Source organism: Squalius cephalus (genome assembly GCF_949319135.1).
Source record: "Squalius cephalus genome assembly, chromosome: 1".
Lineage (NCBI taxonomy): Eukaryota > Metazoa > Chordata > Actinopteri > Cypriniformes > Leuciscidae > Squalius > Squalius cephalus.
Window position 1 is genome coordinate 51531825 of NC_137122.1, and position 18570 is coordinate 51550394.

General features: G+C 36.3%; 1 protein-coding gene across 1 annotated transcript in view; it reads left to right on the plus strand.

Moving 5' to 3' along the window:
• Positions 1 to 18570, plus strand: part of LOC307166289 (uncharacterized protein) — a 37463-nt gene that overhangs the window by 14596 nt on the left and 4297 nt on the right. Inside the window, exons 2-11 of the mRNA XM_079884542.1 lie at positions 2383 to 4047; positions 4128 to 4450; positions 5752 to 5764; positions 5926 to 6190; positions 7133 to 7291; positions 7419 to 7600; positions 9622 to 9942; positions 15784 to 15895; positions 16879 to 17028; positions 17627 to 17637. Coding sequence (XP_079740668.1) covers positions 3855 to 4047; positions 4128 to 4450; positions 5752 to 5764; positions 5926 to 6190; positions 7133 to 7291; positions 7419 to 7600; positions 9622 to 9942; positions 15784 to 15895; positions 16879 to 17028; positions 17627 to 17637 — 1729 coding nt within the window. The 5' untranslated portion in view covers positions 2383 to 3854. The remainder of the gene's footprint in view (positions 1 to 2382; positions 4048 to 4127; positions 4451 to 5751; positions 5765 to 5925; positions 6191 to 7132; positions 7292 to 7418; positions 7601 to 9621; positions 9943 to 15783; positions 15896 to 16878; positions 17029 to 17626; positions 17638 to 18570) is intronic.

Here is an 18570-nt window from a genome sequence, read left to right on the forward strand (position 1 = left end):
ACTCTGACTCTGTAGGCATTATTGTCCGACTCGAAATGAACATCGTTACTGAGAGTTTCTGATATTAATATTCCGTGAGATGAAATTGTCCTGAGAGACTGTGCGCGAGCTCATGAAGCTCCACCCCCTGTGCCGTCCAGCAACAGCTCATTTGCATTTAAAGGGCACACACTAAAACAGTGCGTTTTTCTGAGCCCCAAATAATGTCAATTTAAACATGCTGTAAAAAATGATCTGTTGGGTATTTTGAGCTGAAACTTCACATACACACTCTGGGGACATCAGAGACTTATTTTACATCTTGTGAAAAGGGGCATAATACGGGACCTTTAACAGGTTCTTTGTGGCAAGCTTTATGCGTGCGGTCATAACGCTTATTATCGCTTATTAGCTGAACTTGCGCAGAAACATCAAAATAGACATAGCCAGCTTTTTAAAATTGTTTTTAAAATTAAACATTTAGACTATTTTAGTACAAATTATGAGCTTATTGACGATTTTTTATAATTCTTGACAAAATTAGAATATATTAATTTTTTTTCCAATGACGCTATGATGAGCATTTACTACTTTTAAAAAATGCGGGTCAGGAAGCGGTTCGGGTACAATATTTTCTTTTTCTTTTTTTGCGGTCCGAGTTGTGGGCGGGTTAGTTGAAAACGTAGGTTGGGTGCGGGTTGTTTATACATTGACCCGCGCATCACTGGTGTCTGTATGCCTGTTTGACTGAGAATTCGCTGAGTTACTACAGTTCATTTTCAGGCGCGTTTCAGAATGGACTACACTGACAGAGAGAAAGCAGAACTCGCATCATGTTTATTTTTCTTTATTTGGCAAAAAGCACAACACTTTGTTTTTATTGTGAGTATACACAAAAATAATACACACTTAACAGGATCGAGTGATGTAAAACACAAGTATGTAAGATCAAATTCAACAGAGTAATTTTCGTCTCTGTTGCACTGATAAGGAAAAAAAACGAGCCTATCACGCCGGTGCGACAGTCGACCTCAGGGGGTTAAAACGACAGTTCCCATCATTCCACGCTCCTTCACATCGTCATCAAGCTACGCCGTTGTTGTTGTTTGGAATGTAGCGCCCTCTAGCGGCAAAAAAATCTTGCATATTGTACCTTTAAATCAACTAATGCAAAACTTGAAAAATGCTCTAGCCACTAAAGCATGTCACCACAGAGGATCATATTGGTGTTTTTATGTTTTAGCTCATTGATGACAAATGCATTAACATTACCGCTGACCATTTTCCAAAGCATCAATTTTAGAAAATTAATTTTAACCATATAAGTAGCCATAAGGTTGAGAATATTTGTATAAAAATCAACAATTTGCTGCACAGTTTTTAAAGCAGGTAACATTTTCTAAACACACCCTGGTGCATTCAAGAACACTTGACATCCAATAATTAGTAACAGATTTGTCTGTGTCTGGAGATTTTCATTAATTGGCTAAAACATTTTAAACCATCAGTTTGGTTCTTGAAACGATAAGGCAGGCTTTATTCATTATTTTGCTAATTGTTAAATTAAAAGACCAAAACCAACAATGTGTTAGTCCATCTCTCAATCCATTCTGACTTCTGTGTCTCTGCTCCATTTGCAGAAAAGTTTGGATATTTTCTAGCCTAGAAATCTAGACGCACCCTAGCGGCAGCAAAATGTATTTTGCAGCCAGGGTAGTCTAGCAACTCTACTTTGACTTTCGAGCTGCAAAAACCTAAATTGGGTCAGGCCAATCACATCGTGTATAGAGTAGGTGGGGCGGGCTTAACATAATGACGACAGAGTTGCGACGGTTCCCTGCTACTTGAAAACAAAGAATGGCGGCTGCTGCTGGAGAGCAGTCTTTCGAATCGGCTTTGGCCGTGACTCTGAAGGACTTGGAGTTAGGTTAGAAAAGAGCATAGAACGGCACTTAAGTCATTCTTTAAAAAAGGAAGATGTGTTCGTAGTTTTGCCGGCCAGATATGGCAAAAGTTGAATCTATCAACTAACGTCAGCTCCGCTGTTGTGAAAACGCTCTGGTTGGTTGAAGCGCTGTCCTATTGCGTGCAGAGGGAATTTGAAAGACAGCCGTTTATCCCGCCCCTCGGATTGAGCCGTGTCTATGGTGACTTGCCAGACCCAACATCTTGATGTAGGTCTGGCTTGCAAGGCTAGATATTTTCCACAATGCCATAAAAACAAAAATCTGTGATTTTTCACATTGAACCTTTATTTAACGGACACAAATATTTTCAATAGTTTTACTGACCAGTGTAATTATATATTGTAAATATAAAGAAATGTAGAATTTTCAGGTCATTAAAATCTATTACATAAATTCATGTTGTTTTTTTTGTCACCTATATTCTACAAATATACAGGACATCGAAAGAGATGACTTCCTGAGAGATCTGCAGAAATCCACCATGGGCGTATATGTCATCAACAAGGAGGGTGGAGAAATTGGAGCTCATGATGACATTGGCATTTATGTTGAAGGAGAAATAATTCTGGACAACATTGGATCTGTAGCCCAAGCATGTGCAATGATGCTGAGAGTCATCTATGTACTGAACTATGTCCTCTTGCAAATGGGTGGTAAAAGGCTTTCCTCCAAAGTCCTTGGACTAAAGAACTAAATCAATGCTGGACTGTAGGATTTCTTCAGCTGCTATTCTGCCCTACAAAGCAAAAAGGCAGTAACTACGCAGAGTGCAGAACTGAGAAAAATTACTTTAAAGTTATTCTGTCATCCAGCCTAAGTAGTTGTAGGTAGATTATTGGACATGTGGCTGCTTTGTTACTTTATATTAGCTTATTCTTTGTATATATCAATCCTCATATTTAATTTGATATTTTACCCCTATTTTGCAGTTACTGTATTCTTGCTTTGTAAATTTGCTTAGTATTACTTACAAAAACGTGGCACAATACCAAGGAAAAAGGCAGTAACTACAGATTCTCCAAAAGCTATTACCATTTTTCTCCAAAACGACACACATTTGAGATAAGATATTTTGTCACATAACAAAGGATGCCTTGAATGTCATGAAAATGATAATAACTCATTTTTGACCAAAAATGCAGTTACTGCCTTTTTGCTTTGTAGGGCAGTATTGTGAACCCATTGTTATGTGTGTTTAGCACATTTAATATGATGTGAAATGCAGCTGTAGAAGATGTTGCAAAGTGAGTGGTGGTAATGTGTGTGAATATATGTATAAAGCCACTGTTGTGAACATTTAAAGCTGTACTAGGGATGTTTTGGAATATTTACAATTTATTTATTAAGTGTCGATTTGCAGACGCAAGATAGTCAGGTTTAGGGAAAAAATCCACTACAGTCTCTTCACTCATCTTTCATCCCTTTCTTTTTTCTTTGTACAATTTCTCCTCTTATTCTTTCCACTTCACCAATGTCCTCCACTTCACCCATCTCTTCTCCCTCTCCTTTTCTTAAACTCTCTCCTCCTCTCCTCTTCATCTCTTTCTACATGTTTCACTCTTCCTCTCCCATTCCTCAACTCTCTCCACCATCTTCCACACGTCTTTCTTTTCCTCCTTCCTCATGCTTATTCTTATTTTTATTTGCATAACAATGTTTGCTACTTTTGAAAATAGTTTTTATCGTAAAAGCAATTGTGATAGCTGAGTAAACAATTAGAAGAACTGCATTTCCAGTGATGTGTGTATTATTAACCATCAGATTAGCCTACTAGTTGAAATCATGCTATGTGCAATTGAGAATACGACAAACTTATAATCTGTTTAGGTTTAACTTAACACATTTTCTTCAGTGATGACGTGAGAAGCTCATCTGTACTTTGTCAGATGTGGGTGTGTCTATTGATTGATGTGGGCGTGTCTATTGTACGAGGTGGGCGTGTCTTTCAGTGGCTCCTCCCTCTCAGAGCTCTTGACTGTCTTAAAGTTTCTCTCTCTGATCATCTCAGCATTATTCTACAGCACTGCTCATCTTTACACGTCACACGGACCAAATCACAAGATGATCACGATATTCTGTGCTTTCTTTACTCTTCTGACCTGTAAGTTTTCATCATTTCTGATGTCAGATTTAAAGTGTTTTGACACACAATCTCATATAAAGGATGTGTTTATTCTGCAGGTGTCAGTGGAGTGACTGTAGTGACTCAGAGTCCATTAATCTCAGTCAGTAAAGGAGAAACAGCTAAACTGGACTGTAATCTGGGGACAGTAACTGGTGATGCTGCTATATGGTACAAACAGACTCCAGGAGGAGTTCCTCAACATGTGTTAAGATTTCGTCATAGCTGGAGCACAGTTCATTATGGATCTGGTTTCTCTGCTCCTAAATTCACATCAACACATTCATCTAAAACAGATTATAGTCTGATCATCAATAATGTGGATGTTGGTGATTCTTCAGTGTATTACTGTAAGACATGGGATGACTCTGTTAAAGAGCAGGTATCACAGTGATTCACACCATGACAAAAACCTCCTCACTGCTCACATTTACTTCTGCTTTTCAAGTCAAGTCAACTCATTTATATAGCGCTTTTAATGATATGGATTGTTTCAAAGCAGCTTTACAGTGATTATAGGAAATTACCGTTACAGATTGCTTAGGCTTTACAACAGCTCTAAGATAAAGACAGCAGATGATAAGAGCACTATTTCACAACAGATTCATGACAAATTACAAACTAATCACAGATGCTGAGAATATTCTACAATTTCTTTACTATTCTGCCCTGTAAGTAATTGTTCAGAGAAATATCTTTATCAAAAAAAAAAAAAAAAAAAAATCATAATAAAAATAAAAATCATAACAGGATAGTGTTAAATGTGTGTATTCCAGGTCTTCTGAAGCTACAGCAGTTTCTCATCTCTGGTCCTCAGGTGTAAAGACACACTTTCTTGAAGTGACCATAGCATGTTCCCTTCACTAACACACTTACAGTATGTGATGGATTCAGTTGTTCACTTTCGTTTGAAACGCCCGACAAACAGCATCTCCTTCCCAAAGTGAATTCACTCAGTGTTCACAACAGATTACTCTCATATTTCGCTGCAAATAATCATGCAATCTCATCTACAAATGAACAATAATAACAAAGCAAAAAATGAATGGCAGCAACTGGTGAAAAATATGAAAAACAAAAACTTTAAACACCTGCATAAAAACAGCTGCTTATGAACTTGTTTCTTGACATCACGACACTTAATGACTGTAAGAGTTTTAATGAAGAGAGTTGTGGTTTATAATCTGAGCTTGAGTGAATGTTTCAGTTCTGTGTCTCTCGCCTCTGAAACTCAGGAGGTTTTTGTACGAGTGAAGATGTGACTTGTATCACAGTGGTATTCGGCCAAGGAACAAAACTGAATGTGATCGGTGAGTAAACTTTACTCTTTCAATACTGTTCAATCACTTTTTATTCTTGCAAAAATAAAGGTCAAATTATATGATAAAAAAAATGAAATATATTGATTTACTTAAAAAACAACAAGAACAAAAACTTGTTCTTGAGATTTTATTTCCTCTATAAATATATTTGATTATTTCAGAATTCACCTTAATAATGATTTTTAAAATCTGATCTCAAGTTGATGGGTTAATAATATTAAAATAGTTTTTTAAAGGCTTGATATTTTCCCTCATGTTGTTTCAAACCAGTAATGTTCTGTTCTTTATCACTGTAAAGCTGATTTGAAACAGTCCATATTGTTAAAAGTGCTGTAGAAATGAAGGTGACTTGACTTTGTAGAGTCAGATTCAAGGTTAAATTCAATATTAAAATGATGATTCTAGTAACTGTCTTGTATTTTATTTGCATATGCAATGTGTATCCTTTAACTGACCCATTTACACAAGTTGTGATACATTTATATTATATTATAATATTTCCTGTTGTCATGAATTCCCTGCCTGTTTTCTCCAGACTTTCCTCTGGCTCCTCCTGTTCTGACACTCTTGCCTCCGTCCACTGAGGCTCTGAAGGAGAGTAAAGCTACACTTGTGTGTCTGGCTGAGGATATTTCTGTAGCTCTGGTTCATGTCAGCTGGACAGTCAATGGACGCTCTGTTACAGAGGGAGTTTGGAGCAGTGCTACTGAGAAACAACAAGACAAAACCTTCAAAATGAGCAGCTCTCTGACCATCGACTCCTCGGACTGGACCGATAATGTGGATTTCTCATGTGAAGTGTCAGTGGGCTCAAAATTCACTAAGAAAAGTATCAAAAACTCACAGTGTTATTGAAATATTGTCTGAATGAAAATAACAGATGTTTTTTTCTTCTTCTTTATTTCTTCTCATATTATTTGAATTATATGATGCCATATCTGAGACTTACGAGTATATACTTAAATTTTTGGTTTTGGTTCTGCAATTAAAGATCTTTGGCAATGCATTTGTTTGCATTTTCTTTCATAGACATGCATGACTCTCTCTCAGGATACACCTGCACAATGTGCCTCATAATTTCAGCTTTATGTAAATCATGATGTTCCTCTGAGCTCTTTCAGAACTGAAACACACAAACTTAGTCTGTTAAGAAGTCACCGGCTGCACAGATCACAGAGAGATATATTTCATATACACAAAACCACATTATAATTAACATGATTTTGTGATATCTAATCAGTGCATTTTCTCTGTGAAATTCAGGTTTGTGTATGTTTGTTTTATCTATAAAATCACTACTGTGCTTTAAATCATTTTATTTCACGAGTTCACACTTACAAATAAGTCAGATAGAATAAATGGTATGCATATTTGGAGGGCTGTCTGAGGAGAGGGCTCTGGGCTCGGTATTCGGCCCGAATACCCTACTCCCCCCGTGTTCCTGGCTGTGGAAGGAACAAGCCAAAAGTGAGGAGTTATGGAGGGATGCTGAAAAACTGTTGAGGAATGTAGGTGAGTCGACTGTGTGAAAAGAAAAAATCTATCTATCTATCTATATATATATATATATATATATATATATATATATATATATATGTAATTAATTTAACTGCTTTAAATTTTAATTGTTGTAAAAGTGTAAAAATGTTTCACCAAAAAAAAAAACTGAGTAAATCATAGTTCCTTTGCCCATATAATCTTTAAGCTAAGAAGGTAAAGCGTATTTGGCTTGCTGTCTGCAGTGGAGGGGCTCGAGGAAGCAGCTTCAGCTCCAGCTTAGATACACCCCCCAGTAAGACTACTAATGCTCAGATGATGAGGATGGTAGCAAGATGCCTGAATTATGTTGGTGGAGTTGGGGGGAGGTGGAGGGATGCTAAAACAGCTGATGCCAGAGCAAGGTGAGCGGCTGCTTATATACTCCGGCAGTTAATTGAAAGATTAGATGGGTTCACTCCTCCCGAAATTACGTTGTGAACTTCACTATTTTGTGATGCTCACTTATTGCCTCTGTGTGTGGTTTACCAGCTGCACGGTGGCACATAAAAGAGATCTTCAGAAGGATCAGGACTGCAGAGAAAATGATCGGGTTTCCTCTCCTAACTTTAGAGGACCTACACAGTTCACACTGGCTCAAGAGAGCTCACAGCATCATAAAGACACATCTCATCCAGGTCACTTTCTGTTCAGTCTGCTACCGTCAGGCAGAGGTGCAGAACCATCAGAACAAGGACAAATCGTTTCAAAAACAGTTTTTATCTAATAGATGCACAAGCTCTAATGCTACGTAACATAAATGCTTATGTTATGTGTGAAATGAGGGATTTGTGCTGTCAAATTCAGCATATTTCCATTTACATTGCACTTTTTTTCTATTATACATATTTATTATATATATTTTTTGCACTGTTTACATTTACATTCTGTACCATTTGATTACATTAGTTTATATTTTTTTTTTCAAATGGGTGTGTATGTGTGCACTTTTCGAATGCCAGACTAAATATCGTTGTATAACTATACAATGACAATAGACATTCAGGAAACACTTTAGAATACTGTTCCTTCATTAATGAATAATTACACAGGAACAAATGAGTAACGCACTATTAACATTCTAGTAACTACTATTAACTAACAAGAAACTCTGATTAACAAATTAGTAAGTAATAGCACTCAGATGAATGTAGTAGTTCACTATTAGCTAATCAGTAACTACTATTTTTTTCATACCTCCTAAAGAACTAATATCTACAGGTTCATAATTAACATGAATAATGCATAATTTATAATAAAAGGTAATGGTAACCCACTAGTAATGACTCAATTATTACTACATCATTCTAAAGAAACTACTAATTATTTGTATCAGTATTCTAAAGTGAAAAACATGATAACAACCTAATATTGACTGAAGTCATTGTAAGCTTTTGAGATTTTTGTAAGATTTTGAATAGCAATTCCTTCCAATGGATTTGGTAACACTTTAGTCATTACTAGTGTGTTCCCATGATCTTCACTTTAGAATACTCATACAAATAATTAGTAGTTCCTTTAGAAAGATGTAGTAACACTTGATTCATTACTAATGAGTTACTATTACCTTATTATATATTATACATTATTAATATTAATTATGAACCTGTATATAGTAGTTCTTAGTATTCAGTGAGGTATGAAAAATAGAGTTATTGATTAGCTAATAGTGAACTACCACATTCGACTGAATGCTATTACTTACTAATTCGTTAATCAGAGTTTCTTGTTAGTTAATAGTAGTTACTAGAATGTTAATAGTGCGTTACTCATTTGTTCCTGTGTAGGTATTCATTAATGAAGGAACAGTATTCTAAAGTGTTACCGACATTCAATTCAGTTTGAATGACAGAAGAGAGAAAGATAAAACTGCAGTCAAGAGCATTTCATTATGAAACACGTGTAGTTTCTTCTGTTGGTCACTGCTGTTTTTGATGAATGTTACAGATTATCCATACAGTACAGACAGTTTATATACTCTATACTGGATAATATTAACTATTAGGTGAACCTGAGCTTCCTTTACATGTGTTTTATTCTGTCTTTTAGATCAAAGCTTCTTCATAATGACTCACAAATGTAGCTGGATGTAAATTGTGTTTTCTCTGTTTTCACTCATGATGGAGAGAAACAGACGAGTTTTACTGACCTGCAGGTTCTCACGAGACAAACCACAATCATGAACAGAGTTTAAATGATTTAATGAACAATTTTAATTTTAATATTCAGCAGTATTGTGTGAAATTATAAATGAGATGCTTTAAAAAGAATGTATTTATATTTTTGTGCAATTTTAACATTAGCATATGTCTATACATTTGATTTCATTTATCTCTTCATAGAGGATTGTCATTAAACTAACATTCATTTAACAGGAATGGAGGAAACATGTTTTTTTTTTCACCATATGTGAAGAAACTGAGAATATTAAAGCAGTTTCTGGATGAAATGATTGGCTGAACTCCAGTGATCGTCACTCTTTCAGAGTTTCTCTTCCTCATATAAGAGTCTCTCAGTCTCTCTTATTCTCTTCATCTCTCCACTAAACTCAAACTGCTTCACAGGGAAGATGCTGATCATTTTCTACTTCACTCTCCTCACTCTTCTGTCATGTAAGTTATTTCACTACAGACATGTTGTTCTCTCAGGGGTGTCAAAGTTGATGAAATTAATTATATTGATTATCATTTTTCAGGTGTCAGATCTGTGAAAGTGGTCACACAGAAACCCTCTGTGCTGACAGAACAAAAAGGCAAATCTGTGACTATGGATTGTAACATTGAAAAGGATGAGGGTAATTATGTCAGCTGGTATAAACAGAGTCCAAACGCAGCTCCTCAGTTTGTGTTGAGATTCTATCATTCACACAGCTCTCCTGACAAATATGGAGATGGTTTTACATCCAGCCGCTTCACATCTAGAGCTCAGTCAAAGATTGACTATAGACTGATCATCAGTAATGTGGATGTTGGTGATTCTGCAGTGTATTACTGTAACACATGGGACAGCTCTGCTAGTGAGCACGTATCACAGTGATTCACAGCATGACAAAAACCTCCTCACTGCTCACATTCACTTCTGCTTTTAGACAACAGATGAACAGATGAAGAGCACTACTTCACTTTACTGCTATAAGAAATATTTTTATCAACAACAACAACAAATTTATTCAATTTTAATCACTTTAGCTTTCACTAGCAGATGTAACCCACGCAAACGTACTCTCTCACACAAACATGCATAAACATGAGCACATACGCAAAGTCAATATCGACTCAATAGATGGAGTGTAAACTTCAAACCTAAACTCATTTGTATGATTTTCAATTCATACATGTTTGGATTATGAGTATTTCTCTTTATCAACAGAAGGGAACAGCACAAGTGTGTGTCTATAGCAAAACATTAACAGTATCTGGGCAAAATCACTTGGACACTGCATCATAAATATCAAACATGATTTGTTATAACTCTGAAACTGTGAAAGTCTGTTTATATGCAAAACATATTTTTAACATATGCAAACAAGCACAGAGAAGGCAGTCATAAAGTAATCCTTAACCAATGACTATGAAGGACTAAAAATGACAGAAGGAAAAATAAATAAATAAATAAATAAAAGTAGAAATAAATAAATAAATGCAGAAATAATAGTGAAAATAAATACATTTTGGTAATATAAATGGCTATTTCTGTATTTTTACATGTATTTATTTATTTTTTTATGCATTTCTATATGTATTTATTTATGTATTTCTACATTTATTTATATATGTATGTATTTATATATGTATTTATTTATATATTTGTATATGTATTTATTTCTACATTTATTTATTTCCACATTTATTTATTTCTGTATTTCCACATTTCTACATTTATTTATTTCTGTATTTCCACATTTCTACATTTATTATAGGTCAATTAGCTTACAGGCGCAGGGAAAAATAAATGTAGAAATGTGGAAATACAGAAATAAATAAATGTATAAATAAATAAATGTAGAAATAAATACATATATAAATAAATATATAAATATATAAATAAATGTATAAATACAGAAATAAATACATATAGAAATGCATAAATAAATACATAAATGCATGTAAAAATACATAAATAGCCATTTATATTACCAAAATGTATTTATTTTCACTATTATTTCTGCATTTATTTATTTATTTCAACTTTTATTTATTTATTTATTTATTTATTTATTTTTCCTTCTGTCATTTTTAGTCCTTCATAAATGACACCCGAATGCAATCCAACACAATGTTCCTCAGGCAGATTTTATTCAAACAGCCCCCCCCCATCAATAATGTGGATGTTGGTGATTCTGCAGTGTATTATTGTCAAACAGGACGACTCTGCTAAAGAGTACATATCACAGTGATTCACAGCATGACAAAATCCTCCTCACTGCTCACATTCACTTCTGCTTCTAGACAACAGATGATAAGATCACTACTTAACTACTTCACTTCTGATGATGATTAACCTAATTTACTTACTAAAACTTTACTTTTCTGTCCTGTAAGTAATTATTTTAGAAAAATATGTTTATCAACATATGAAAGTGAAGTTATTAACATCATTTTGGGAGGACTACGCCCATCTAATCTTCTAATTACAGTTTTTCTCAATTGCACTAAAAACACTAAACACTAAAACACTAAAACCCATTGGCTGAACAAAGTTCTAAGTTGCCTGAACTCATTTAGCTAATTGCACAGTCTGTTGTCAATACCTTAAACCATTTCACATGGTAAAACACAATTTGCAGATCTCACTTAGACTTTTCAACAAAACTCTAAACACATTATCATTCTCAGAACAGATTCTGCACTCTAATGCACATGTCATTCATACTGGTAAACACAAGAGGCAACAGTCAAATACAATTAGAGAACACATGTCATTGATTGAACACAACCACTCAAAACTGATTTAACCTGTTTCAAATGATGTGACACAACCAATATAAGCCAGTTCAGAGAGAAAACAGGTTGTTGAAGGTGGGAAGGAGAAAGTCTGAGAATGGATAGAAGAAACTATGTGAGAGGACAAGGACGAGTACGTATGCGAGGTGGGCGACGAGGAGGAGGAGGAATAGGAAGAGAAGGAGGAGGAGGGCAAGAAAGAGGAGGAGGAGGAGGAGGAGGAGGAGGGCAAGAAAGAGGAAGAGGAGGAGGAGGAGGGCAAGGAAGAGGAGGAGGAGGAGGGCAAGGAAGAGGAGGAGGAGGAGGGCAAGGAAGAGGAGGAGGAGGACGGCAAGAAAGAGGAAGAGAAGGAGGAGGAGGGCAAGAAAGAGGAGGAGGAGGAGGAGGAGGAGGGCAAGAAAGAGGAAGAGGAGGAGGAGGAGGAGGAGGAGGGCAAGAAAGAGGAAGAGGGGGAGGAGGGCAAGAAAGAAGGAGGGACAATATTGCTTGTGATGTCGACGAAGTGCTCTGGCCTGGCCTGACCCAGCCCAAAGACAAGAAGAAGCACATTGATCACATTTACTCCTTTGATTTTTGTCCCTGTTAGTATTGTATACTGTAGTACAGTGCATTGTAGGCAGTATACTGTACAATGAACAAATTGTATGGCCCTGAACATTGTGCTTTCCATTTGTTACAGTTTTTCTCAATTGTTTACACACATTTTCTGAAAGCATGCCTCATATTCTCAGAACTACACACAAATCAAAAAACACACACACAATGGGCAAAACCCCTCTATTCTCCTGCAAAATTAAACTTTACATTCAAAACAATGTTATTTCTTCTCAAAATGGTATTTTGTTTTCAAATGACACACACAAACCATCATATGAATAGACATTTATAAGAACCAGTTGAACACTGATGTGCTCAGTGTAAAACACTATGATGAATGGAAAACACTTCTTCTCCATTCATCATAATGACTTAGGCCTTTTTTTTTGTTCAGTGTTACACTTTCTACCGACAGTACATACATAAGTGTGCTGTAAAATATTTGAGAATATTACTTTTACTCAGAACACACAAATACACGGTAACAAATATATTTTATTTTTCCCACAAAAACAATGTACACAGTGTACATCCCAAACAACACAAAGTTGTATACAGTGGTCTACATACAGAACAACAGAAGAATTGACTGTATACAGTTACAGTAAAAAAAAAAAAAATCCAATGTTGGCATCCATTGCCCCATTGAAGAGCTCACCTGTTGCCCTTTTATGCTAAAGCTCTGATTGCTAATTGTAAAACTGTGTGATGGGTGTTTGCCCATGTGATGAGTCAGTGTGCATATTTGAATGGCAGTGTGTTCCTTGTGAAAACAAGAGATTTTCTGCATGAAAATTGAGCCAAAAGCAGAGAATTGTGTGTAGTGTTTTGAAAAAGGTGTGTTTTAGAAGTGCAATTTGAGTGTAAAGCAGGAATTGTGAGAGGAGTCAGAGGTTTTGTAAATAGTGCTCGAAGATGAGGTTTTGTGTTTAATGTTTTCAGAAAATGGAGCAAGGTTTCAGAAATTGTGTTTTAGCAATTGAGAAAAACTGTAAAGGTGGTGCCCAAACAAGGGGGCGGAGTCTGGCCTTTAAAAGCAGCAGCCAGGCCAGAACAGGACTTGTTTACCAAGTCGAGTCAACGTGCTTCTTTGGTGCCGTGAAACACTAACATATATTGTGGATACTTGTGAGTTTATGTACATATTTGTCTAGTGTAATCTTTTTGATTTATTGTGTTGTTTTATTTTTGTTGTTTTGTAACTTTGTTTTACGGGACTGAACACTAGGGATGGGCAAATGAAGCCTCATGAAGCACCGGAGTGAACTGCCAGAACGCTGTTAACCTAAACAGTCTGAGAAAAGGATATAACAAGTTAGCCTAGCCCAGTAACCAATTCGTAAAATACACTGTTACATACCTTCTACGTATGGGGCGCTCCAGCGTCTCAGCTCGGACATCCCTTAGAGATAGCATAGCCACCTCCAACACGTCTCTCTCACTGCACAGCATCCGAAATGAACGGTGCATGGTGATGCATTTTTCACCGATCAATAAATGTTCCAGGTTGACCTCTCTGCAACAGATCGATTCCGGTGCAGTGTCCATGCTCCGGCAGCGCCCACACCCACACCAGTCACTTCCCCCCAAATGATCCTGTTGTAAAGCCTGAAACTGATCGTCCTCCATGTGGTGGTAGTCAGATACTGCTGGCCTGTCCCTCACAGGCTCAAATGGGTAACCCATGCCATTAAAATTACTAATTTTCATGTGTATATAGGACCTGCATCTGCAGCTGCCTATATACCTTCGCAGGTCCTACCATGCCAGTGACATCATCAAAATTGCCAGCATTCTTACACTAACAAACGCAATTTTTGTGTTGCTTAAAAAAAGCTATATTGCTATTTTTAATTACATTTTTTAGTGTAATTTACTTTTAATTGTCATAAACAACATGTTATCAACGTTGATTCTTTCAGTTCAGTTCATCTTTAATGTTCGGTATTCTGATAATATAATTCACATATTAAAGTGTGGCAATAAATTAAATGTAACAATTATATTAATATTAATTATAAAAATACCAACAGAGTTGCTTCATGCAAGTAAATGGGGGTCTAATTAATCTATGGCAGAATATATGACTATGTAACATATATAGGGTTATTTATAAAAAAATATATATATATATATATTAGTAATGGACTTCCAAAAACCTGTAGAGTAGTGGTCTGGGTTCAAACATTCCAACACGCAAAGTGAAGCATTCTCGTGACTGGAAAGAAAGTGAGGCTTCGTTTTTCTTTGATCACGTGTTTCTCTGAAAACAATACGCGCTCCGGCACGGAGCTTCATGAGAAATTGTGCTGCGTACTCGAGACACACTTTGAAGCTTCAGTGTCATATGTAACATCACTAGTGGGCCTCAAGTACCAGTTTTAGTATGTAAGCATTTTAAAAAAAAAAACTGTATGAACCTGGCAGATACTAGTTTGGGAACTGAAATAATTCCACGTGTAAGTAACCATGTAGCGAGTCTCTTGAGATCAGAGGAGTGAGGTTTTCCTGAACAGCTCTCACTAGCTGGCCTCAATGTGCGATTGAGAATATGACAAATTACAGTTTTGTTTGCTGTGTCTGGAAAAATGGTATATGTAAATGTTTGTGATTTTTGCAAGTTCAATAAATAGAGCTGCAAATGTTTTTGTTGTTTGTTTTTTTGCCCATTTGAAATGTTTTTCATAACATTTTTGGTTGGATATGTGAACTGTAAACACATTTGAGAAGATTGTACTCAATGTTTTGAGACAATTATGCATATGATTTGTTATTTGTATGAAATAAATGAAAACTTACAATCTGTTTAGGACAATTATAATGTGTAATGTGTTCACTGTGTTTACTGTTTTGAGAAAAGTGATCTGAGTTTTCAGAAATGTGTCAAAATCATTGAGAAAAACTTTAACGCATTTTCCTCAGTGATGAAGTGAGAAGCTCATGTGTAGTTTGTCAGATGTGGGCGTGTCTATTGCACGAGGTGGGCGGGTCTATTGTATGATGTGGGTGTGTCTATTGTATGAGGTGGGCGGGTCTATTGTATGATGTGGGCGTGTCTATTGTATGAGGTGGGCGGGACTTTCAGCGGCTCCTCCCTCTCAGAGCTCTTGACTGTCTTAAAGTTTCTCTCTCTGATCATCTCAGCATTATTCTACAGCACTGCTCATCTTTACACGTCACACGGACCAAATCACAAGATGATCACGATATTCTGTGCTTTCTTTACTCTTCTGACCTGTAAGTTTTCCTCATTTCTGATGTCAGATTTAAAGTGTTTTGACACACAATCTCATATAAAGGATGTGTTTATTCTGCAGGTGTCAGTGGAGTGACTGTAGTGACTCAGAGTCCATTAATCTCAGTCAATAAAGGAGAAACAGCTAAACTGGACTGTAATCTGGGGACAGTAACTGACCAGTCTGCTAGATGGTACAAACAGACTCCAGGAGGAGTTCCTCAATATATGTTAAGATTTTATCATAGCTTTAGCTCAGTTAAATATGGATCTGGGGCCGTATTCACAAAGAATTTTAAGGCTAAAAGTAGCTCCTAACTGGCGAATTTAGGAGCAACTCCTAAAAATAATGGGCGTGTCACTCGTAACTTTAGGACTCCTAATTTTTTTGACTAAGTGTAATTCACGAAGCATTTTAGCCCTAAAAGTAGCACCTAAGCCTGGGACAGCTTAAAAGAAGTCGAAAGGACTCCTAACTCACTAAGACCTTCACAAACCGCTTTTTGTGGCATTTCACGTTGCGATGTTTTGAAATGCGTATGCGGCGGCTACAGGAGCTTCCAATCGCGAGGGAACAATTTTGCATTGTAGGCATAACTAGGGATGCAATAACGCCACCACCAACAACCAAAACTAGGCTACTCATTGCATGTAAACTATTTGTAACGTTTCATTGTGAATCAAATTAAAATGTTCTTCTCTTTGCAAACGTAGGCAGAGGCATATAGTGACAGATTAATTCAATAATGTTGCAAAGATATTGCATCAATCCATATGTTTCATTAGGCTACTAGGCTATTTGTTTTGCCTTACTCTTTATTCATTTTTAGGCTATTTATTCAGTTATTCATCATCTTCCGTCCTTCGCACTACTTGTGTAGCGCACGCATTCTCAGACCTGTCACCTGTCACTCATCATCGTAGGGGAGGTGTTTGGAATCATTCCCGCGTTACAATCATCAGCCAATCAAGGTGGTCACTTCACTCAAGCTCGTGCATGAGTAATGACGTCATCCATAGCAACGAAGACTCACTCTTAGTTTAGGAGTTGTCATTTTTCTTTACTAAGAGTAGGTCTGAAAGGCGTTGTGAATAACTTTTAAGAGAAAACTCCTAGCTAAAATATTTTAGTGCGATTTAGGAGTACTCCTAGTGGTAAGATAAAATGCTTTGTGAATACGGCCCCTGGTTTCTCTGCTCCTAAATTCACATCAACACATTCATCTAAATCAGATTATAGTCTGATCATCAATAATGTGGATGTTGGTGATTCTGCAGTGTATTACTGTGAGACATATGACAGCTCTGTTACAGAGTGGGTATCACAGTGATTCACAGCATGACAAAAACCTCCTCTCTGCTCACATTCACTTCTGCTTTTAGACAACAGATGATAAGATCACTACTTCAATTCTCATATTCATGATGAATTACAAACTAATCAGATGCTGAGAATATTCTCCAATTTCTGTACTATTCTGTCCTGTAAGTAATTGTTTAAAAAATTAACAAATCATGACAGTATAGTGTTAAATGTGTGTATTCCAGGTCTTCTGAAGCTACAGCAGTTTCTCATCTCTGGTCCTCAGGTGTAAAGACACACTTTCTTGAAGTGACCATAGCATGTTCCCTTCACTAACACACTTACAGTATGTGATGGATTCAGTTGTTCACTTTCGTTTGAAACGCCCGACAAACGGTGTCTCCTTCACAAAGTGAATTCTCTCAGTGTTCACAACAGATTACTCTCATCTTTGGCTGCAAATAATCATGCAATCTCATCTACAAATTAACAATAACACAGAAAAAAATGTGTCCCACTTTTTATTAAGTGGCTTTAAGTTCTATGTACTTACATCAAAAAAATATGTACAATGTACTTATTGTGTTAATGTTGCATTGTAAAAAACTTTGCTGCTGTTAAGGTGTGATACAGGTAAGGTTAGGGACAGGTTTGGTGGTATGGTTGAGGTGTAAAGGAAGGGTCAACAGTTTAAATATAAATGTAATTACATATGTAGTGTAGGGAATAAGCTGACTACGCCACCTCCTTATTTAAGGCAGGAGGAGCACTCCACAGATCACAATACTTGATTCTAGACAACAAATGTAGTTTGTAAAAAAAAAAAAAAAAATATATATATATATATATATATATATATATATATATATATACAGTGGAGGTCAAAATTGATGGCACCCCTGATAAATATGATAAAAAAATGGCTGTAAAAAATAAATCTGCATTGTTTATCCTTTTGATCTTTCCTTCAAAAAATTCGCAAAAATCTAACCTTTCATTAAAGTAAAAGAATTGAAAGTGGGGGGAAAATCACATTATGAAATAAATGTTTTTCTCCAAAACACGCTGGCCATAATTGTTGGCACCCTGTTATTAAATACTTTATGCAATCTCCTTTTGCCAAGAGAACAGCTCTGAGTTTTCTCCTATAATGCCTGATGAGTTTGGAGAACACCTGACAAGAGATCAGAGACCATTCCTCCATACAGAATCTCTCCAGATCCTTCAGATTCACAAGTTCATGTTTGTGCTTCTCCTCTTCAGTTCAGCCCACTCATTTTCTATAGTGTTCAGTTTAGGGGACTGGGACGGTCATGGCAGAAGCTTCATTTTGTGCTCAGTTACCCATTTTTGTGTTGATTTTGATGTTTGTTTTGGACCGTTGTCCTGATGGAAGATCCAACCACGGCCCATTATAAGATTTCTAGCAGAGGCTGTCAGGTTTTGATTTTATATCTGTTTGTATTTGCTAGAATCCATAATGCCATGTATCTGAACAAGATGTCCAGGACCTCCAGCAAATAAATAGGCCCACAACATATAAGATCCAGCAGTATATTTAACCGT